Here is a 24745-nt window from a genome sequence, read left to right as displayed (position 1 = left end):
CTTCCAACCACAACCATTCTGATTCTGTAATTCTGTGCCATTTGATGGGTTAAATACCTCTTTTATCTTGGAAATCTACTGAATAATCTTTTGTGTTTGTATCTTCCACCTCTTTTTGCCAACCTTAATTCTATAAATATGGTTTATTCATTAGTAATAAAATGCATTGTTATAATTGCCAGTAAAACTATCTGGGGTTGCCTTAGGAGATTTATTACGGGTTAATACTGTAGACCCAAACAACCTTTTATTAAGGTGGATAGGAGTATTGTAGTAAAGCTACCATTGCCTATGAGAGAAGCAAGGACAGCTCCTGAAAATCAAAATTATATGTGCAGTCACAGATAAAATGATACAGCTCCAAGCAGTTACAAATTTGTAGTTAGAGTTGTACTTCTTAAAATTCAAGTGGAATTAAGTAAAGTTTAGCAGTGTGAACTTAGAATTCGGCATTGAATTGAAGAGTCCATCTGTTTCTTAAACTGTAAATTTTGATCTTTTTGTATTTTCTTGTGAATCTTAAGAGAAGTCTGTCTTAGGTGTGTGAAAAAGGTGTAAAATAGATATGAAGCATTAATGGCAGTTTTATGGTAGTGCAAGACATTGATTTATCATATTCTCTTTTCAAGATACTGCGATCCATGAGAATTTTAAAAGGTACAGATAATGTCTTTATACAGTATGCAGTTTCCATTTTTGGCCAAATTTGAAGCATATTGGTTGCATAAGCTTGTCAAACATTGACATTAATTTTTCTGAAACAATCACTGGAGGATGAGAAAAAAGAAGACCCAAAACAAACCAACAGAAACCTAAACCCAAACTCTTATAAAGGGACAGATAAGATATATATCTGTTTTTCCAGTTCATAATAGTTATAATTTATGGTCTGCAGGATATATTTGTATACATTAAAATCTGGACGAAATGAGCAATTGTCACAAAATGATCAATCTGTTCAATTCATAATTTCATGGGATATATTTATATTTAGTAATTAGTATATTTGGTAATATTTATAGTTAGTAATTTAGTATATTTAGTTGAATATTTCATGAATGGTAAACACAGTGTATTGTTTCTGCTTCATGATTTGTAGTCACTAGCATACGTGGTTGGGTTTACGACGCTAACGCTTACAGAATTACTAATTTCTTATTAATTCATTAATTCCTTATGAAATAAACAGTTCTCTAATCTAACTCACTGTTTCAGTAACTTGGATCATACTCCAGAAGTTTATGTGACCTTCAAATGTCTTTTAAGTGAAAAATGTGAATTTTGAGGTATGAAACTAAGTTCCTACCTTCTCAAACATAAAGAAAACCTTTATTTTAAATTATTGATAGAAGTTGTAATACCAGGAGTAGAAGGTAGGTCACTTCTGTAACTCTACAATGATGCCTCGTTAGAGTTATTCTTAAAGATTTTAGAGAACTTTTTGGGGGAACTTTATTTTTTGTTGTTCTTGCATCTAGATGATGCATTTCCATGTGGTTCGTATGCTAGAAGTTTATGCCATGGTGCACATACCGTACTGTTCTTCGGTGGTAAAACCCATCAACCTCTGGAATACATGACTTGCACACAGTAGAAACAGTCTAAAGATCTTTCTCTACTTTTTCCTTCCTGAAATACATGGATAAAGAGAGCTACTTTTTGAGAGTTTTCTATATAGTGACTGCGTATATGACAATAATGCAAACCTGCTATATATGAAGAACTTCACCGGAAGTTTTCAAAAAGCAAAGTTCACTAAATGAAAAAACAAGGAAAATGGATTTACATATGGAATTGGGCTGAGTAACCTCTTTAACATCTATTGGGTCTAACACCTGGGTCGGAGCAATCCCAGGCAAAGCTACAGGTTGGGCAGAGAAGAGATTCAGAGCAGCCCTGCAGAGAAGGACTTGGGGGCGTTGGTCAATGAGAAAATGAACATGAGGCGGCTTCAGTGTGCGCTCGCAGCCCAGAAAGCCAACCATATCCTGGGCTGCATCAAGAGGAGCGTGACCAGCAGGTCAAACGAAGTGATCCTGCCCCTCTGCTCTGCTCTTGTGAGACCTCACTTGGAGTATTGTATGCAGTTCTGGTGTCCTCAACATAAAAAGGACATGGAACTGTTGGAACAAGTGCAGAGGAGGGCCACGAGGATGATCAGGGGACTGGAGCACCTCCCATATGAAGATAGGTTGAGAGAGTTGGGGCTGTTCAGGCTGGAGAAGAGAAGGCTGCGTGGAGACCTCATAGCAGTCTTCCAGTATCTGAAGGGGGCCTACAAGGATGCTGGGGAGGGACTCTTCATCAGGAACTGTAGTGACAGGGCAAGGGGTAATGGGTTAAAACTTAAACAGGGGAAATTTAGACTGGATATATCAAGGAAGAAATTCTGTACTGTGAGAGTGTTGAGGCACTGGAATGTGTTGCCCAGGGAGGTTGTGAATGCTCCATCCTTGGCGGTGTTCAAGGCCAGGTTGGATGAGGCCTTGGGTGAGATGGTTTAGTGTGGGGTGTCCCTGCCCATGGCAGGGGGTTGGAACTAGATGATCTTAAGGTCCTTTCCAACCGTAACTATTCTATGATTCTATGATTCTATTGGCAATAAGAGTGTGACCGCAGCTAGTTTGGTGGTACCTATATGAGAACACAGTACTAGGTCGAAGCAAAGATCTGTTTAGCCCTGTGCACTGACTTTGCAAATAGCTGAGGTGCAATTAAAAGGGTACAGTAAGGTTGAAGTAATGCCACATTGGCACACTTTCAAGACTTTCAGCAATCTAGGTTTAGAGACTTCCTAAGCTAGAGCTTTGCACTCACTAGCTGTGAGTGCAGGAGAGTATCAGCAAATCTGCTGGCCACCTAGCAGTTCTGAGATGGGAGAACTCTTGGAAGGCAAAAGTATTAGTGTATTTGCCCATGCATGACACAGCTATCACTTCTGAAAATGTGTAATTTTGTAAGTGAAATATACCACACTGTTTGCAGAGTTCCATTTTGCTAAAAAATCCACAACCTTAATTTACAGTCACGTGAAAATCAGGTGTCATTTCAAAGCTAATTGTCTCAGCTCTGTAACAACATGCTTGTTCCACAGTGAAAAACAAAACCATACAGAGCGTTGTTCTTCCAAATTAGTAGACGTACTCTTAAGATATACTGAATCATCCTCTAGAGTGCCTCCAGGTTACTTATCAGAGAGGCAGCCTAGATGACTAGTTTCAACAAAACTTTTACCTTTTCAGTGGCTAGTGTTGAAAGCAAACAGTTTCATCTTTCATGTTCTGTCAAAGGAGTCTATGGAGAAATGTATAATATGCTAGGATGAAGATAAATGTCTGTGTTATTCTTATGTACCAAACCAATTTTTTTATTACTAGAAAGAGGAGTGCACAACAATAACCCACATTTACTGTTGCTTTATTCTACATTGTATCCATTCTCCATGGACTCTCCTGACATAAGGAAGCATGGTTAAACTGAGGTGATAACTTTGACAAGAGTTTATATAACTGTTGTGGCCATATTGCTTTGTGGCCATCTCTCAGAAGAGAGCAGTATTCAAAAACAGACTCAAAAAATATGTACAAACAAGTATGAATAGCATGTGCTCTGACAACAAACCTAATTTTACTGGTTCTCAATTAAATTACAATGTTGATTTCTGGAAGGACGCTATGAATAGATGAGTGGAAGGTCAGTATCTTAGGTAGAAAAAAGTTTAGCAGTCAGGATGTTTGTGTTTTCCTAGGTTACCAAGCAGACCTGGTTTCCTTTAGGCAAGTGTTGGGTTAATTAAAATGAATTCCTGTTATTGTGAAGTGCTGATTGTATTAGAATATCTTTTCCTAGTTTTTCTACTGAGCTATTGAGTGCTTTTTTCTGTCTGATTTAGGAAGCGTGGACTAGGAAGGTAACTGTTGTTGGTTGGCCCTAGCTGGCACTCACTGAGCTGCCTTACTCACTCTCAATAAGGAATTTATTGTCAAAGTAATGCTAAATTAATTACAGTATATATTTTCTGATACATATTTAAGTAAGTAAATACTAATTATAGAAATAGATATTTCAAAATCAGTAGGAGAAAGTGAAATAAAATATACATAAACATATTTGAGACAACAAAACAGAAAAGAGACTACATTTTTCTTTTTACAGAACATTTCTATGTATGTAACAACTTGCATTTCAATTATAGTGCTTGCAAACACTATTCTAGTGTTTAATCCATCCTGAATTTTCTGTTATGTGCCTTTCAAAAGTTTTTAGACTGAAATTTCTGAAATTATGCATTTTACAGATGTTAACTGGTTTATAAATTGTTTGGAGGATCTCAGAATTGCCTGTGGGAGGATTACAGTAATGGAAGTTCTCTCCAACAAAAGCTATAAGCTCAAAGAGCCCATGAAAATGTCACTACGAAATCTGCTTTGATATAATTCTTTTTATAAAATCTACCTATTTAGAAGCTGCAGTAGTGTCTCAAATATTGATGATAAAACTACCGATTATTTAATCGTCATCTCCCAGTATTTTTGTGTTAGATTTTTTTCTCAAAAAACAAGGACATGCTAAAGGATATCAGCCATCAGTAATCAGTTTACCTAAAAACCAAAACAAAAGCAACCAACCGTCCGCAAAATATGATATATGATAGTGTATACACATTAAAATGAAAATTATTATTCCTCCATATAACATGCAGGATTTTTTCCCAGTTATGTGTGCCAGTAGCAACAGTCCTACCTTGTTTAAGTAAGATTACCCTAGATAACTCTCCTATCTATTATGCAACATTATTTTGGCTTAAGTCTCCCTTTGTGGTTAATTATCTATTAATTATCCATTAATATTCATTAAAGAAGAGAGTTCATGCTAATCTACTTGCCTACATTAACATAAAATCTTCCCTTACACTGTCTTATAGTTCAATTTCAATGACATTGCTTGACTTCATATCGTGACTAATAGAAATACATATAAATGTGTATAGAAATATTCCTCTAAAAAGCCACTGTTTTCTGGAAACATTCTGCTGGAAGGCATGCTAAGGCACATGCAAAACAAGGAGGTGGTTGGTGACAGCCAGCATGGCTTCACTAAGGGGAAATCCTGCCTGACCAATTTGGTGGCATTCTATGATGGGGCTACAAAACTGATGGACAGGGGCAGAGCAGTTGACATCATCTACCTGGACTTGTGCAAAGCGTTCGACGCTGTCCCCCACGACATCCTTGTCTCTAAATTGGAGAGACATCAATTTGATGGGTGGACCACTCGGTGGATAAAGAACTGGCTGGATGGCCGCACACAAAGTGTTGTGGTCAATGGCTCGATGTCCGGCTGGAGACCGGTAACGAGTGGTGTCCCTCAGGGATCGGTGTTGGGACCGGTCTTGTTCAACATCTTTGTCGGTAACATGGACAGTGGAATTGAGTGTGCCCTCAGCAAGTTTGCCGATGACACCAAGCTGTGTGGTTTGGTTGATACACTGAAGGGAAAGAATGCCATCCAGAGGGACCTTGACACGCTTGTGAGGTGGTCTGATGCCAACCTGATGAAGTTTAACCATGCCAAGTGCAAGGTCCTACACCTGGGTAGGAGCAATCCGAGGCACAGCTACAGGTTGGGCAGAGAAGAGATTCAGAGCAGCCCTGTGGAGAAGGACTTTGAGGTGTTGGTCGATGAGAAAATGAACATGAGGCGGCTTCAGTGTCTGCTTGCAGCCCAGAAAGCCAACTGTATTCTGGGCTGCATCAAAAGGAGCGTGACCAGGAGGTTGAAGAAGGTGATCCTGCCCCTCTACTCTGCTCTCCTCTCGTGAGACCTCACTTGGAGTATTGTGTGCAGTTCTGGTGTCCTCAACAGAAAAAGGACATGGAAGTGTTGGAAGAAGTCCAGAGGAGGGCCACGAGGATGATCAGGGGACTGGAGCACCTCCCATATGAAGACAGGCTGAGAAAGTTGGGGCTGTTCAGCCTGGAGAAGAGAAGAGAAGGCTGCGTGGAGACCTCATAGCAGTCTTCCAGTATCTGAAGGGGGCCTACAAGGATGCTGGGGAGGGACTCTTCATCAGGTACTGTAGTGACAGGACAAGGGGTAACGGGTTCAAACTTAAACAGGGGAAGTTTAGATTGGATATAAGGAAGAAATTCTTTACTGTGAGGGTGGTGAGGCACTGGAATGGGTTGCCCAGGGAGATTGTGAATGCTCCATCCTTGGCGGTGTTCAAGGCCAGGTTGGATGAGGCCTTGGGTGATATAGTTTAGTGTGGGGTGTCCCTGCCCATGGCAGGGGGTTGGAACTAGATGATCTTAAGGTCCTTTCCAACCCTAACTATTCTATGATTCTATGAGTCTACTTCTTTTTGGTTTATTTTTCATAGTGTCTTCTTGCACCTGAGTCATAATGAACTGTTGGAGTAATTTTAATATGTTTTAAATTTCTTGTAATTATTCACATTTTTGTTGTAATGTGAATTATGTGTCAGCATTTCCATAACATAAAGTCCTATTAATATCTCGCAAATGCACATGATCTATAGGCTATCATCTTGTACATCAATACATGGAACATGCCTGTTAAGTCCTCTTAAGTTCAAAATGCATATGTGGATATAGTAGGCAATTTTTTCCCCACACTTTGCTGTGATTTACAATCTACTTCTCTTTTGTGACATCGAAAAAGTTTAGTTGGTTGTGAGAAGTTTATAGCTGAATTTCAAGAAGTATTTCTAAGTTGTGTTGTATAGTTAACACAAAAGTGGTAAATTAAATAGGTAAGGTTTAACTTTGCAGCAAAAAAAAAATCAATCTTCACAATTTAAAAGAAATATAAATAATAAAAAGTTATAAGTGGCACTGCATCAGTTTTTAATATTTGAATTCATTTTTTTTATGCTTTGCTTTGATTTTTTTCTTCTCTTTGTCTGTGATTAAATCTTAAAAATAATTCAGACCTGAGGGTTTTGAGCAGTTTTGGACAATAGCAAAAGACTACTCAAAAAGAAAAAAAAAAACAATTATATATTGTTTGATTCTGAGTCTGAATAAAATGCTAATCAGTATTAGTTATTTCTGCTTGTGGGTGCCACAGCTATTTCATTTCTTCTGCAGCCTAATTACTTATGCCACTTATTCTATGACACCTAATTGCCAAGTTCACAAAAATAGTTGGATAATGGCTTTTCTGTCCAAAGCAAGAAAAAAGGCAAAACCAGTTTGTTCGTAAATCTTTTGACCATGTGACATAAACAGATATATGACAAAACAATCTTAGGTCAATCAAAGCAGTAATGAGAAATTTTTGTTTTTACAAGTGTGCCTTTAGACAGTTTACATTAAAATGTCTGAAGCAAAACATAATTAGAAAGAATATTGTGTATATTCCTTTCCAAATGTTGCAACTAATTCTTTGTTTGCCGACAGGGTGTTTCATCAAAAGAAAGGTTTTGCTCCTCTATCTTTTATTCAATGGGAAACTACTTTGACTTGTTTTCCAATGAATTCTGCTTAGAAGGTGCTGTGCCTCCGCTTAGAACTGTACCTTTCTAAAGCTATGTGTTTTGGAAATGTACTGTTGGAAACAAAACTGTGTTCAGTTCTGTTTCCAACAGTTTTTATCCTGTATTGAAATCAGTGCTAGCTATGGGTCCTCCATTGCTTAATTTGAGTTAACTGTGTGTATAATCTTGGCTTTATTATAATCAGTGATCAAATTCAAGTTATTTAGAGTAAAAATGAGGTTCTTTTTAAACTAAGTTTGACATCTGGATTTTATCCCGTAGTGGAATACGCTATTCCTGCATTCACACATTGAGCCCACATTTCTTTTCAAAGAAATATGTGCACATTTTGGCAAGAAGCTGTGGTACACTCCATGGGATTGTCTCATTCGCACTGTCAGAGTCCAGACAATTCTTTTATAAGGCGTTTGTGTTCCCAGCTCCTGGGGCACATTCATTGCTAATTCCTCTGGATGTACAACACTGCCAAAATCATCCAAAATTTTGGCATTGTTGTTTTTCAGAAGTGTGATGTGGTCTGAGGTGTCAATAGGGAATGTGTGCAAGAATAAGCTTAATTTATATGTGAATGAAGAGTATTCTGTATCGTTTCAGTAGGTTCAGGAGCTGGCTGTTTGCTTGTTTGATTTTTTATTTAGCATATCACAAATTCAGAGCACTTTTGGGTCATAAAATATGTCTCGGATATTGGCTGATTAAAAATAAGCTAAAAAGTGGTGTAATTTAATTTTATTAACTGCAATGGCAGTATCTGTATTATTTTAAAACATAAGATTTTTCAGAACAGTGTTGTGTAAGTTAATGGTGTATTTTAAATTCAGTTTCAAAATTGGCTATTGATTTGCCAGCCTAATGCTGTCAAAAGCAGACTCATGCATATTCCTTTGGCTGTCTCATTTCTGCTTCAGAAAAGATATGCACGAAGGTGAATTTTAAATCAAAGTGTTTTGCTCTGTGCCTTTGGCAGCAGACCAACTTATGGGAACAGTTTATTTCTCACCAATTTCTTTTTTGTACTTGGACCAGGAACTCATGTCCCAGCCCTGAATTGTATCTCAGTTCTGTGTTTGTGCACGCACATTTGGCAATATCTTGTTTGCCTGAAATCTTCAGGAGGAGTCTAATTGCTTTATTGATTCTCTTTGTAGCAATCCCCTGGCTTTACCGATTGCCAAGCAAGACAGTTTGCTGGAGAAAGACACCATGTTTAAAGATGCAGCTAAAGGCTTATGTAAGCAGCAATCTCAGGACAGTGCATCTGAAAATGTCGCTGTGAACATTACTACCAAACTTGAACAGGTAATGGCATGCAATTTCTTGAACTGTTCATTAGTGCTTAGGTCTGGAAATTGTAAACTTAATGAAGTCAAAGGCCACAGTAATTTTTTTTTCCCTTCACCACACAGCGATATCATTTGCACTGTGGAGCCTTGTCTCCTTGATCACTCCCCGCAGTCTGGCCCTGCAAAGAGTTCCCTCTGCAAACTGAACAGCTGCTTCCTGCCAGCTACTGGTGGCAGGTCTGGGGCTGTGGCAGTCAGAGGGCTTAGGGCTCCTCAAATTCTATTCATGGTTCACAATAGAGGAGGAACAACTGTTAATGCAGCCCAAAGTGTGCTCTTATCCCCAGCTTCAGATTAAAAAAACACCCAAAATGAAACACAACCTAGAAGACTGCAAAACAAAAAGAATGTCTAAGGAATATTAAGTTGCAAAGTAAGTGACTGTAATTTAAAGATAGGAATTGACAGATCCGCTGCTGCAGTGTAAACTCTTTTTCTTGTGCTAATGCATTATGGTACAGGCACTGATTATTTTGATACCCTTTACAGTTTTCTCCACAGGATCACAATCTCATTCAGTATATAGGTTGAATGGAGAATGGAAAAGGAGGCAATTTTCTGTTGCTTGTAAAACTAGTATGCCCTAACTTTGAATGTTTAGGACTTAAATATTTTTTGGGGTTGGGTTTTTTTTTGTTTGTTTGTTTGGTTGGTTGGTTGGTTGGTTTTTGTTCAAGAGATTTTATTTTCTTTTGCGTGCATTTGGGAAACATATATTCCAGAAGTGTTTAGGCATTAAGAAATACAAACCAAAAAACCCCAAACAAAACAAAAACCCCAAACCAACCCTCCCTCCCCCCCTCCACCTTTAGAATCGAGGGTTGGAGGGGAGAATTTCTATTTAAATTAATTTACTGTGGATTTGAAGCATGACAAAGGAGCAAAATACTGATTATATTTAAACCATGTTAATTTAAAAAATCCTGCATAGCTGTCTTGGCAGAAGCATGCACACTCCATTGCTTTTTGTTTTTGAATGTGTTTCACAGGAGTGTGTTGATTGTATGAGATCAATCAGTGAGTTCATATGTCAATCATGTGAGTCAGTCTCTGAAATTCCTCAGCTTTGGGATCCCATAGAGCACTGAGTTCCCTGTTCAGTCAGAAAATACCACAATGTTTTGCACTTGGCTTACATCTTGTTTTCATGCCATACAATTTCTGGCCTTGCTGACTGTGCAGTGATATGATGAAATCACAGTCAACCTGAAAGAAAAGCACTGCTGGTCAGAAAAGTAAATGCTTGCAACCCTGTTAAGAGGAATATAACTGTAGGAAAAGAGAGAGAGGTGTTTAGCCTAGGGTCTTGCTGAGACTGTCACTTGCTTCTAGATGCTCAACAAAAGAGTGGACAAGAACCCATATACTTTGTTCTGCTTGATTCTCTTTTGGTGCAGACCTAGCTAAAGTTACTCAGATTTTCATAATCCTGAAGCTAAACATTTGCGTTGTAGTTTTGTGTAGTAAAACATGCAGAAACTTACTGGGAGAAGAGCAGCTGATGTACCAGGTGAAAAAGAGGTTGTGTGGATAGTTTTGTCCTCCACCAAGATCTCGAGTCACTGCAGGGTCCCAGGGCGGATTTCCAAGAATTTTACTTCTGCTGTTTCACCATACTGCAGTGGAGCTTCCCACAGTAGTTACAATTCAAAGACAGGACAGCAGAATTAATGGTGAATCACTTTTAGCTCTATTAGCTGAGAAATTTCTGCAGAAAACACTCTGTGAAATTCTGTGCTTGAGCTAGAAGGAATGCGTATCTTGTGGTCTTTTAGAAGCAGTAAAAACTACAAACCTTGCCCAGTATCTGCAGTTGCTAAATAAGGAGTGATACTCCTTTGGAAAAGAATAAGCAGGAACAGTCCTATATGGGAAAGCAGCACTAACAGGGTAAGTTAGAAACTGTGCTATTGCAGTGTGTTTTTAAATGACTGGTTGCATTATAAAAAAAAAAAAAAAATCTAAAACTTCTCACTTGCTAAGGGCTTAATGAGCATTTTTTTTGCTCTTACAGACAAAAGAGGGTAAAACAGTTTAATCACTTCAGGAAATTCAGTTTAATTTTAGTAAACTAAAGAATTCCCATATTTTGACAAATGAAAGTACGAACTTTTTTCTTTTGTGAAGTGACATAATTGTGACCCTGGGAATATGGGGATTGTGTTCTATACTACGTGCCATGCATTATGAACTGTAGATATATACATGTATCCATATTTGTGTACATAATATGTGCATACTATTTTTCAGAGATGATACTTCCAATTAACACATCTCTTTTTTATTTCACAACTTGGGAACCAAAATTTTTATTTAGTGCTGCTACCAAAGGAAAGGTTTGAATAATCCCTTTCCACTATCCCTGCCATTGGGTATGCTAATTCTAATGAGTTTCATGATCTTTTATTCTTACCAGTTGTGTTCCAAACTACACTGAAAGTAATCATGTTCTGTTTTTCAATAGGATGTGTGGAGTCATTACTTGGATTTTATGTTCATATATTATTGAAATAGATTAGCATGATATTTCATATGCTTTGTGTCAGAAAAATCATACATTCTTAGGCAATATGACATGTAGCTTAAGCCTTTACTGAGGGATCAGAGGGAAAAATTTCATCTTATTACCTCTGAAAGATGCATTTTTAATAGAAAAAGCTTGTAAATTTTTGGCTTTGGGAAAACTAACAGCTCAAATTTATATGTAGCCTCAAGGTTTTTTAATTGCAAAAATGATGAAAAAGAGCCTTAACAAAATAATATTTCTCATGAAGTAATATTTTTATTACATGAAGCATAGAGATAGGTATCAAATGACTACATCAATAAAGCATTTGGGGTCTCTCTTGGCTTGTATTAGCTTTTGCTTTTTCCTATGTAAAAGATGTTCTTTGATCATCTCTAATGTCAAGGTCTGTGCTGCCAAGCAAAGAAAGCAATATGAATAATTTCCAGAAATTCATCATAGCTGGCGATTTCTCTTACCCTTATCTGGGAAGGATGTTTTTCTGATAGCAGATTGAAATTACTGGCCTGGAATTGAATTGCATGCTTCATGCTGCAAATAAATATAGCTTAAACCTTTTCTTTTTCTTAATTGGGTCTTTTTAAAAACATATTTTGTCTTTTGTCTTATAATTCTTGTTTACATATTGTTGGCTATATGAACTGAGTGATAGAGTATCCCCTGATGCCCTTTTGATTGTTTTAGTATCATTTACCACATACAGAAGGGACAACTATGCATATCATAGTACTACACAAGGGCTAGAATACTTACTTATTTCAGTGACATAAGTATGTAAAAAAATAAAAATCATTAGAGAATGTTATATGAGCAGATTGTGAATGCTGTTTATGTAATTTAAATGGGTAAATGGGAATCTTCATTGATAGCATTACAAAAATCTCAAAACCTAATAACTTGAACAGGCATAGTTATGTTGGAACTTATGCTGTATTTACGGCTATTTTTCTGTCTCATAAAATATGCATCATGCAGTCAGGATGATAGCCAGATGCATGCATGCACTGAGGTGAAAAAATGGGTGTTCAGAAAAACAGAATTTGAAGGTGCCCACAAATTAGTTATTATTAATGAAAAGAATATTTACTACCAAGTAAAATTGGTTGTTGTGAGTTTAATGCATTTAGAGGTTTTTTTTTCTGTGTGATTTATTTGCTCATTGAATTTTGATACAGAGTCTGATAGAAAATGCTGAATCACTAAATTCTAAACTTCAGGGGAAAAAAAAAGTTGATGGAGAAGGATTTCAATTACCTTACTTGGAGTTTAACTGAGCACTTTGCATTTCTAACTGTCTATCTATAGCATCAGTATCTTTGGCTGTACCTAGATTATGAAATTAAAAGAAGCCAGGGCCTATTCTCTGGTGAAAGGCTATGGGGGGGTGGGTCGGTGCACATCCATAAGACAGAAAATGAGGCCATGCCCAAACAGCCTGTGGGAAATAAGTCTTGACATATGACCTGAATGATACCTACATACAATCTGCAGGAGTGTTAGCTGGAATGAGTCAAGAATGTACTAGAAAGTCTGCTAACAATTCAGAAAACATGGAGTATCCTAAGCAGTGCTCAAATCCAAACTTTTATTTTATTTACAAATGCAGACATTTGTGTCCAGCCTAGCATAGGTTTTATCTTTATAAATTAAGAAAAGCTACCTGGCAAAAAGGAACCTGGGGATTCTGATTAACACTGTTGAACATGAGCCAAAATGTACCCAGGCAGTCAAGAAGGCCAACAGCATCCTGGCCTGTATCAGCAATCGTGTGGCCAGCAGGGTCAGGGCAGTGATCCACCTATACTCAGCACTTGTGAGGCCACACCTGGAATACTGTGTTCAGTTCTGGGCCCCTCACTACAAGAGAAACATTGAGTTGCTGCAGCAGGTCCAGAAAAGGGCAACAAAGCTGGTGAAGAGTCTTGAGAACAAGTCTTATGAGGAACGGCTGAGAGAACTGGGGTTGTTTTGTCTGGAGAAGAGAAGGCTCAGGGGTACCTTATTACTCTCTACAACTACCTGAAAGGAGGATGAAGCAAGGAGGTGGCTGATCTCTCAAGTAACAAGCGATGGGACAAGAGAAAATGTCCTCAAGCTGCACCAAAGGAGATTTAGATTGGATATTAGGAAGAAGTTATTCACCGAGAGGGCGACCAGGTACTGCCCAGGGAAGTGGTGGAATCACCATCCCTGGAAGTGTTCAGAAACCATGTAGATGAAGCCCTCAGTGACATGGTTTAGTGGTGACCTTGACAGTCCTGGGGTAACAGTTGGACTTGGTGATCTTAAAGGTCTTTTCCAACCTAACTGATTCTATGATTCTAAGAGAAGCTCATTCTCTGGCACAGGTGTTCTGAGTTTTGGTAGCACACAAGGGAATATAGTGAAGACCTCTGCCTGCTTTGTTCTGCAAATCAGGTGAGCACACTATAAGGGAAGGAGGCCATAGGTTTCTGTCTTTCATCTGCTTTCCCTCTACAAGACGTTTAAAAAAAGTTATTGGAATTCTTTTGTTCATTTTGTTCTATTCAAGTGTGCATCATCAAAAACAAATGTCAAAATGTAATTTATTTTTTTGCCAAGTGGAATTCTTATTTTCTAGACAGGCTTACATCCAACTGCCATGATTAAAACTAAAGAGAGCAAGAAATGCCATGCTGTGTGTGACAGAAAATCTGTGTTCACTTTAATGTGGTGGGAAGTAAACCTCTAAGCTAGGTAGACAGAAAGACACAGACAGATATGGCAGGCAAGCTTTGTATTTGTCTTGTTTTCTTGTTTGAAATGTATTCTGAAAATTTAAATATTTTAAGAAAGTAATTAGACAGGAAAAAGGAGAATAGTCACAGTAATATTTTGATAGAATCCACCATTTTAGAATACATTTCTTCTGGAAAAAAGAAAATAAACAATTGGTGAGATGAGGACTGTGGAAAGTAAATCTGGTGAAATATTTAAACAGAAAACCCCAACAAGATTCTCTTTTATGTCATAAGGGCTACTGATATCTGATGTTGTGATGTCTGGTCTGCATTTTTTGTTTCTTCTTGGTAAAATAGAAGAGTAAGAAATGCCATCTAGTTTATAACTGTTCAATTAATATTTTGATACTGGTATTCAGTACTCTTATTTTTAGGAGAAAAATACTGGCAAGGTCAAAGATACGTGATATAGAAAAGATACAAAATTGTATGTAACTAATCCTGCTCTTTTTTGGACTCCAAACTTCTCAGTGTTTGCTGTGGTCACCTAAAAATTTCATGTGAATGGGTATGTGCATGTTTCAAGAATCCTGAAACATTGAGACAAAGAGAGATTGTTAGTCTGATTGCATTAAGATTAAATTCTTCAGCAATATTGCACAGTGCAGCTCTGATAAATGTAGGAAGAGAGCCCAGAGCATCATGATTTCTGACCTACACCTTGAACGTATGGAAACAATAGAAGTTCAGTAGTTTGGGACCAGATTCCCAGTATTATGCACCAGTATCCATAATGTTTGGGGCCTTCTCCTCGCCAGAAGCACACTCCATGTTCCCCTCAAAATCTCTAGTCTGCTCACTACTTCTGCCGCTGACTTCCTGCCACTGCCAAGAGGTTGAGGGTGCTGAGTTGTTGTCAAAGAAAGGGCAGTATCTGCTTTTCTCCCGAGACTTCATTTTAAGCAGAACAATGGAAAGAACAAATTCCATCTTCCTTGTCCATTCTCAAAATAGACACTGAGAGAGTATTCTAGTTAATGCTGAACAAACAATTCAAATAATTCTACCATCATTCACATGATAAGTTTCTGTTTCTAGGTATTCTTTTAGCATGCTAACATTTCTTTCAGCTGACATAAGAAAGGAATCAGCCTACATTTTAAGCATAGATAATAATTTGTAAGTTTAATGTATTAGTGTTTATATTGTCTTTAATCAGATTTCCATTATCACAGATTGTTTTTCCCTCATATTCTGTCATTTGGATTTTTTTTTTTCCCTTGGCATTTATTTTGCCTCACAAAGCTTATATTATTCCTTCTAAATCTCAAAAAAGTTAAAACTCATTTTATTCATCACTTTTGGCTAAAGTAGCTGCTTCTGAATCTCTTCTGGTCTCCTTGACAACATGATACCCAGTTCTTACTAACTTTCTTCTATCCTACAGGAAAAATTGTAATAGAATTTTAAATCTGGTATGACGAAGAGTAGTATAAGAGCTTTGTTAAAAGCTGGACAATAAATAGTTTACAAGTGCACTAACTTTTATAGTCTTGATTTCTTTTGCCATAAACATTTAATGAAGAGAGCAGGAGAATTGCATTTAAGCTGGGAATCTTTATGGGTTCAGGAGTTTCAAATGGCACTCTACTAGGGTCTGTGTTCTTAAGAGCCCATCAGATTAATGCAGTTATTCACCTTAACATTGATAATATTTTTTTACGCTCTTCTCTTGCTTAAGAATAATGATGTGTGATTGTCTGGGAGGAGTGACAACTTTCCAGTTTCCTAATTCTCTTTTTTTCCCCCACAAATTCTAGTGATCAAAGTTTATACTTCTTTTGGTGGGTTAGAACGTTACAGTATGGAATGATTGGTTGTGAAGTTACTTTATTTCTCTAATTTGTGTTTTCTAGATCAAGCTAATGCCTCCAGCTCCAAATGATGACCTGGCTTCTCTGAATGAGCTAACAGACAGCAGCCTGCTTTATGAGATTCAGAAGCGTTTCAATAATGATCAGATATATGTGAGTTTCTATTCATCTATCAACAATAAGCTTTCAAAATATGATAATAAAAAAAATAGGAAAAATAGATTTAGTATCATAATTACTGGACAGGAACCTGGACTCGTGACTAATATTTAAATGGATGATGACGTGTGTGTAAGCCGTGCAATTTCTCAAGTTTATATAGGGAAGCAGAAATAAAAATTAACACTTCAGATAAATTTGGATACAATTTATGTGTGTTTATTTACAGAGGAAGTATACTGTTAAAAGTCTATGTGTACATGTAATCTTCTTCCTCAAACCACCAAAAGATCCTTCCATCTTTATCATCTTAATTTCAATAGCGAATATGAATACTGGAAATTTTAAAGAAATTTAGATTTTAAAAGCTTAGAATTCAGCATGGGAGATTTATCTCTTCTTGTATTACAGAAATTGCTTTCTATATTGTAATGTTAATCATCTAGATACCAAATGAAATAATTATAACAAGATTTTATAAATAAGATTTTATTATAAAAAGCAGGTTTTCCAGGTTATGCCATAATAAACTGGGGAGGCATGTGGCTAGGCGTAGGTTACTTCCGGAGAAAAATCTGCACTTGGAAATTTTTGTATCCCTCTTCATATCTTATTCACAATTTATTTCTATATTACTGAACAACTGAGTGACATGTTAATGTGAAACATGCAAATTGTTTTTAAATGTGTAAGTTGATTGCACTGTTTAGACTAAAGGAATAAGGGGAATTGGCATGTTGCTGTGAATACCTTTGAAGTTACAGGAACTTTAAATTCTAGGTGTTCAGCATTCAATGGTAACAAAAATTCTGGGTTTTAGAATCATGGATAAAGTTCTATTTTATTATGAGTATTTATTTTGCTTTATTCCACTTTCAAAGATGCCAAACACAGATAACTTTAACTGAATTTGGGAGGATCCACAGAATGTTAGTATTTATAAAAACAAAATCTTCTTTTACGTTAAAATACTGAATATTTCACCTAAGGGGATCTCATACCCTGATTGGGCATTATTCTTAACTTACAGAAATTTATAGGAAGGGATTCTTAATATTCTGCTCAACAGCAGCCATTGTACTTTGGCAGGGTGTCAGCATCAGTGCTGGAAATGCTTGCATCTTTGGGTGAGTTGGTTTTCAGGCTTACATGGAAAAGTCCTTGAACTCCAGTTCCAAACCAGAAATTCTGCTTATCACTGAACATTTCCTATTTCATGTTTTATGAAACTTAATAAAGTTCTATTCAGCAGGAAAGCCCAACAGTGAAGTCAGGTAGGTGAGAGAGAAATTACTTTTCAGAAAAAAATAGTACATTTACTATGAAAGGCAGTATTTTCCACTTCCCCAAATCAAGATACTTCATTTTGAAAAAGGCAGCATGACTGGGACTGTTCACATGATGGTTTGCTGTTTGACCTCTTCAGAGTCAGAGGTCTGGCATTTTTGCATTCTAAGAGCATAATAAAGCAGCAACTACTTATCTGGAGTGAGAAGTATAGCAGCAGGGGTGACCTACAATCTTATGCTCACATATGAGTGTTTAAATATGAAATAATAAAATCTTGGCACCTTTGCAACTGGTTGATGGTTCGCTATTTTTAATATAGCCAGGATTTTTTTTTCCATATGCATGTACATATGTTCATATACACATACACATGCAGAAATACTTTCATATATATCAGTTGCTCTGCCTTATTTCACAAGCAACAAATTTTAATGTATCAGTTCTGGGTAATCAATATAGTATTTCTAAATTATGTCATCTATCCCATACAAAAATGCATTCGGAACTTGTTTATGTGGTAGGCATCTCACATTTTTGTAGTTTAACAAATGGTAAATGACAAATTAACTTTCAAATAATCTACCAGTAATATATGCAGTGCAATTCTGTGCATAATTTTCCATTATGAATAAATCAGTTTTATTACAAAAAGAATAATTAATGCTGTCTGAATTGTAATTTTAGACCTCAATTTAAAGTTATGAAATTAAAAGCTCTGATTTTGCAAATTATGTTTAACATGTTGATAGCTGGATTTAAGAGGCTTTGCCAAAAATCCTTTCTGGAAGAAAACCATTAGCGTCCTTAAAGATTTAATTTATTACTTAGTAAAGCAATTATATCTTCTTTTTTCAGACTTACATTGGTGATATACTGTTGATTGTTAACCCATTTAAAGAACTTCCTATTTATTCTGCCATGGTAAGCTTTCTATCTTTAAAATGTTACAGTGTGGATCTTTTTCAGTGAATTAGTAAAGTCCATCTGGCAGTCCAAACCCATGAAATTAATTAACATACATGCCATTTTTATGTTGAGACCATATTAGTTTTAATATTTTAGCTTTTTTTATTTATTCCTTCCAAGATAAGATTTCTTTTTGCTGTGTCTTATTTGTAGAACAGCCATCTTGCTAATGTTTTGTATGAGCAGTAGCACCTCCTATTGTTTGAAAATCATTCTTGGTGTATAACATGACTTTAGTGGTTTCTGTCACAGCCAAACTTGAAAAACTGAAATGCATACTTCATGCATTGGTTGGTTGAGTACATACCCCCACCCTTGCCCAAAACATGATTATGGAGATAACAACCCTGAATAGTACAGAAAGGCTCAAAATGTTTGTCTGTGCTCCACACCAGACCACTCTGTTCAGGCACTGTACAGGCAATGAGTGTGAAGTGCTCATCATGAGCTTAGCAGTACACTGAGGCTGTCGTAAAGAGGTGTCTTGTGTTGGGCACAGGCAGTGTATGGACAAGAGGGACTTGAGTCCATGTGTGCACTGTCATATGCATAAAGCCATATAAGAAGTGCTTCAGATGTTTCTCTCCTGAGTAACAGTACCCTTAGATTTCATATCTTTCATTTATGAGACAGACTTAATTATGCTATGATTTACAAGGAGCTTATTATTTCAGTACCTAGACATTGATAATAACTTAAGTAGATGCTGTAGATCAGTGGGAGTAACATAAATTCAAACGTTTCATCTCTACTTCATCCTCAGCCATTTTAGAGACATAGCGTTAGCATGTCCGCATAACTGTTAATTTGTGTGTTGGTGTGTTGTATTTGTCTTCCCTTCTTCTTTCCCTCCCTCCTCAAGTTATTTTCTTGTTGATGCACTGGGATCACATTACTGCCCAGAGATCAGGCTCCCTGTTGTGTTAGGGAATGTTCAAATATGTTTGTTCAGCTTACAAGAATTGTAAAGGATGCAAAATTTGGGAAGTAAACTGTAATCTGTATCTGTTTGCTATGTCATGTGGCTTTGTGTGTATTGGTGCTAAATTTGAGAGAAAGAAACACTGTGACATTCAATGGCAGGAGCAGCAGATTCCGAGTTGGGAGACTAAATTTAGTTTCTAGAAATGGAAATCATCCATCATCCCCAAGGTTTTAGATGATGGCATTGTTTCCTGTCACTGTGTATTTTGCATTAGTGGTGTGGTTTTGTGCACCAAAAGAGAACTGTAAAGAAAAAGAGTTTAGGTGCCAAGTTTGCATGTTAAAATGTTTCCTGAGTGTTTTCTGCATCTTCTCTTAAGCTCTCCATAATAGATCTATTTTAGTAAGCTTAGCATGAGACACTTTTTATCCTGTAATTGTTTTGGTCACCTTGGAATATCAGTTTTTTATTCCAGCATTACTATCTGCATGGTATTGTGCATTAGGGAGGTGTTTCCCAGATGACCAAAGAACATGGTTGTAATAAAAAAAGAGCTCTTTTTCCTGTTTTTTTTAAATGCTCAAATGCACTGCAGCAGCTTAGCTGGGATTATATTGAAGTCTGTAAGTGTTCGATGGTCTGTATATTAACATAATAACAATATATGATGTCAATCCCTTAGTAGACACTGACATGCTATATGATGTGGCTCATTAGTTAGCCTTTGTTTTTCAGGTGTGTGGTTTGTTAGCTGTCCATAAAAGAATGCAAAGATGTATTGGGCATGATACTACTTTTAAAACCAGCATGAAGCAATGAAAAGATTATAATGTAAATTTTTCAATAACAGCAACAGGTTTTTTTCCTCTCTTTTTCAAAAACACTTTCGTAAATCCTCAGCAATCTTTATTTTACCCTATACTGATCTCCCAAACTTAGTTCCAATAGAATTCTATTGAAATTTTTTTCTAAGCAATTATTCACTCAGAAATGCAATCATATGTTAATGGACACTTATATCCGTTGCTTTATATGCAATTCAGTGCAGTTGCAAGGTGATAATATTAACGCATTTTTACACATAAATAGAGTGTACTACTACACTATACATTACAGTAGCACTATTCTACCAGGACAGCGCAGATGTCACTTCAAAAGTAACTGTTGGTAGAGGTGCTTGTGTTATGGTCATCCTGCTTTGTTACATTTGTGCAGAATTTACTTGTGTCCAGTTAGGGCAAATACAGGCTTGAAGTTGGTAGACAGGCAAATATCTAAGCATGCAAAGCTTTTGCAACAATATGTAATTAGCATTAAGTGTGTGAAGGTTTTTCTTTCTTATTTGTGATATGCCAAATGGTTTCTTGAGAATTGGTGTGTATTTAATCTTGTTTAGTCGAGTAGCTCAAAGACCTGAATGAGAAAAGGGATGTACTGTGGAGGATTCATTCAGTCACATCATTGTAGATGCCTCAAGATTCAATAGTTTAATATCTAAATAAATGACAGGCATGGGACAGGAAGGAGTGATAGGCACCTCATTAGTTTGGAGAAAGGAGCAAATACGTGATGGCACTGTAGTGGAAAGGATGTTAGAATAGTTACAGTAAACAAGACATGATGGAAAGGAAGTGATTTGGTCAAGTGATAGCAACCAGTGTAATTCTAAATACTTTGTAGTGTTCCAGTTGCCCCCCAGCAACCATGGGTTTCTGTAGAGCCTGTGTTAATTTTCTAAAACCCAGAAAAGGTCTGAAAAAAGCCATATAAAAAGGTAGGTAAAATATTTGTAAAATGGTGTGGTGTTTCTGCTCATAATCTTACCTAAATCACAGTCTGTATTTTCTTTACTATATGTATTTATTCTGAAAAAGCAGAATTGTAGATATTAGGAATTTATATAATTTTTCTAAAATCTACTTGATATGAGCTCGAAGAACATCAAGATAACCTCAGAAAAAAATTAGGGTTTTAAGTAGCAGATTATAATTTCTACTCATACGAAAGCTTTAAGGAGTGTACATGTTGTCCCCTATGTATACCACAAGAGTTCTGCATTGCTGGAAGCTTATTTGTGGGAAACTGCTCTGACATATAATAAATGCTTTTGAAGTTAAGACACTGAAGAACTATAAACATGAGGTATAAACAAGTAACTTAACTAGGTTTCGTTTTACTCAGTGCACAGACCAGTATTGTTGAGCCCTCTAGTTATGTTTATGTTATATCTTCATTAGATAATTAGATCTATGCTTACAGCTCTTTTTTATTTAATTAAAATCTTCATAGATACTATAATGGTACTACTTATACACATGCAGAGATTCTGTTCATAACGCTTAGTGAGCTTTACAAAAGGCCCAGGATTAGGAGGGTGAAATATAATTAGTTTGAAATGTATTGATCGTGTTAATTTTCTGCAATTTTTCAGGTCACTCAGCTTTATTTAAGTAACTCTGGAAAATTGTGTTCCTCACTTCCCCCACATATATTTTCCTGTGCTGAAAGAGCTTACCACATGCTATTCAAGGAGCAACGTCCTCAGAGCTTTATCCTCAGGTGAAAATTTATCTTTCTATTAACTAATTTGTAACTCCTGCCTTTCAGCTGTTTCCCCTGGGCCTCAGCAGTTAAGATTTTAATTTTATTTTTTCCTCCAGTTGATTTCTTTCTGTGTACTGATCTTTGTACCATATACATCAGAGCAACATAGAACTGAAAAAGGTTTAATTACTTCTGAAGTTCATAAATTCTCTTGAGGAATCGCCACTCTATGGAGCTGCATCTAATTAGGAACAAAGAGTTAATAGTAAAGAATTCAAAATTGCTATGCGTGCCTGCTGTTGTATGGATCAGTATTAGAAATAGAATCTCATAACAATAAAAATGGGAAGTGCTTGACTAGATTATAAACCTCTGTATTGGGGCACCTGTATTGGAGCATCTGCTCTGCCTCACATGTTTATGTGGCCATGAGCTTATTAAGCTTTCCAACTTCAAAAAGGACTTCAACCAGTTCCTTTATTCACAGTATTGCTTCAAGGATAAATAACTTCAAGACTGTGAATAAATGTATGAGAAATCTCCAGTGAAACCCAAATATGCCAGGACAAATTTTGATTTCACTTGGAACTTTCCACCCCAAATCTCTTACTCCTTTTTCTTCTTCCACCCTACCTGAAAGCAATGAGTCTGGTGGATTTGAAATAGTTGCTCAAAGAAATTTGTTACTCAGTCTTGTCACTTTCACGATTGCTGTTCTCTGAAATATTGGCAAGGTTTTGCAGAACTTCATGGGAGACAGGAAGAAAAAAAAACCCAACAGGTTGATTTTGCTACGGCCAGGAGTAAAGGCTTATTCATTTGATAAATGTTGTAATTGCTCTTGAGCTACCTCTAATTATAAGAAAATTTAATAATATGAAATGTTGAGGATATGATAATCAAAAGCAGCTAAAAATGCTGCTTTAAAGTTACAGTAGTTAAAATGAACACATAAATACAATCCATTTGTATTGCATTCTGTTTATGTAGACAAGACTCAAGACTCCAGTGAGCATTGAAGTTCTCTGTATTAAGTCTTCAAATACATATGAATACCGTAATTAAATGTTTCCGCTAAAAGCATAGTTCATAAAACAACATAGTTTAAAAAATTCTAAATTACAAATGTATAAACTATTCATGTGTGGAACTAACTGTCAACTGTATCCTGGGCTGTATCAAGAGGAGCGTGACCAGCAGGTCAAGGAGGTGATCCTGCCCCTCTACTCTGCTCTCCTCTCGTGAGACCTCACTTGGAGTATTGTGTGCAGTTCTGGTGTCCTGAAGATAAAAAGGACATGGAACTGTTGGAACAAGTCCAGAGGAGGGCCACGAGGATGATCAGGGGACTGGAGCACCTCCTGTATGAAGAGAGGCTGAGAAAGTTGGGGCTGTTCAGGCTGGAGAAGAGAAGGCTGCGTGGAGACCTCATAGCAGCCTTCCAGTATCTGAAGGGGGCCTACAAGGATGCTGGGGAGGGACTCTTCATCAGGAACTGTAGTGACAGGACAAGGGGTAATGGGTTCAAACTTAAACAGGGGAAGTTTAGATTGGATATAAGGAAGAAATTCTTTACTGTGAGGGTGGTGAGGCACTGGAATGGGTTGCCCAGGGAGGTTGTGAATGCTCCATCCTTGGCGGTGTTCAAGGCCAGGTTGGATGAGGCCTTGGGTGACACGGTTTAGTGTGGGGTGTCCCTGCCCATGGCAGGGGGGTTGGAACTAGATGATCTTAAGGTCCTTTCCAACCCTAACTATTCTATGATTCTATGATTGGTTGAAACAAATGGTAACCTTTTTATAACCTAATCAGAATGGAATAGTTACTTATTTATCCAGAGAGCATTGACATTTAAGCAGAGGTACAAGCAATATTAGGAAATTGCTACTGTGTGTTCCTGTTATCTTGTGGTAAATAACTTTTTAGCACAACAACTTGTGGTAAACTTTTGTTGAGGTATAATAATTTTGATAAAAAAATATCTTAAGGCAGTGTTTTCAGCATTTTCTTCAAAGGAGGAATTTGAGACACTTGCTAATTGGTTAATATATTGGTGATATTGACTGTAAGTGTAGAGAGAAAAGAAGCAGAAAATAACACTTCAAGAAAAAGGCCCAGTGCCAAGTTAAGTATTGGTAGTAGTACACAAAAAATATGGTACTTAATAATAAATGCTTTGATATTGGGGGATGCTGATACAGCTACTCATAATTTCATATGAGGATGTCAAGGCATGTGTTAAGCCCCACTGTCTTCACCCCTGCCCAGCCCACTGTAGCTTGTTATAAATCAGTGACTTGACAGAGAATTTGACAAGAGAATGCTCTGTCAATAGCATCAGCATTTGTCATTTGTGTATCTAGACACCTAGGCAACTCATAGATATGCTGTCCTAAAGTATCCCTTATGTGGATAATTAAGTAGATCAAAACTGCTAAAATGCAAGTTGAAAGGAAAGCATCTGGTAATTTAGAATAGGAGATAAGTATAGCTCCAGCTCAACAGAAACGGCTAGGAACAGGTCTTTTTAAATAACTTTCTTCTGCTAGGACTAAATGAGAAAACAAAGTAACTGGGATCTTTTAGAAGTTAATAAAGAGGAAATAAAAATGAGATATTCTCATTATATTAGTCCACTGCTAGAATCTAAATAATTAATGTCTGAAAAGTAAAGCTGATGTAGGAAGTTTCCATTGGCTTTTTGAGAACAGAAATGACAATAATCATCTGAAAAATATCCATAATGTAGCTCAAGTTATTCATCTACCCCCTTGCTATCACCTGATCACGTGTGTGTGCATGTGTGTGATCAAAATGGATTTCTGCTTTCTTGCTATTTCAGCTGTAAAACAACATTAGCTATCAACAAGAGAAGATTTTTCCACCACTGTGG

The 24745-nt window shown here is 36.8% G+C and overlaps 1 protein-coding gene across 1 annotated transcript in view; it reads left to right on the top strand.

Moving 5' to 3' along the window:
• MYO16 (myosin XVI) overlaps nt 1-24745 on the top strand; it is a gene marked incomplete at both ends in the record, with an annotated part of 311247 nt that overhangs the window by 113656 nt on the left and 172846 nt on the right. Inside the window, 4 exon segments of the mRNA XM_080613866.1 lie at nt 8671-8821; nt 16011-16121; nt 18273-18338; nt 21740-21867. Of these exon segments, the coding sequence (XP_080469992.1) occupies nt 8671-8821; nt 16011-16121; nt 18273-18338; nt 21740-21867 (456 nt within the window).

Source organism: Psittacula echo (assembly GCF_963264785.1).
Source record: "Psittacula echo genome assembly, chromosome: 3".
In the NCBI taxonomy this organism is placed as follows: domain Eukaryota; kingdom Metazoa; phylum Chordata; class Aves; order Psittaciformes; family Psittacidae; genus Psittacula; species Psittacula echo.
The sequence above is the reverse complement of the archived record's forward strand: the minus strand, read 5'-3'. Positions and strand labels throughout refer to the sequence as shown.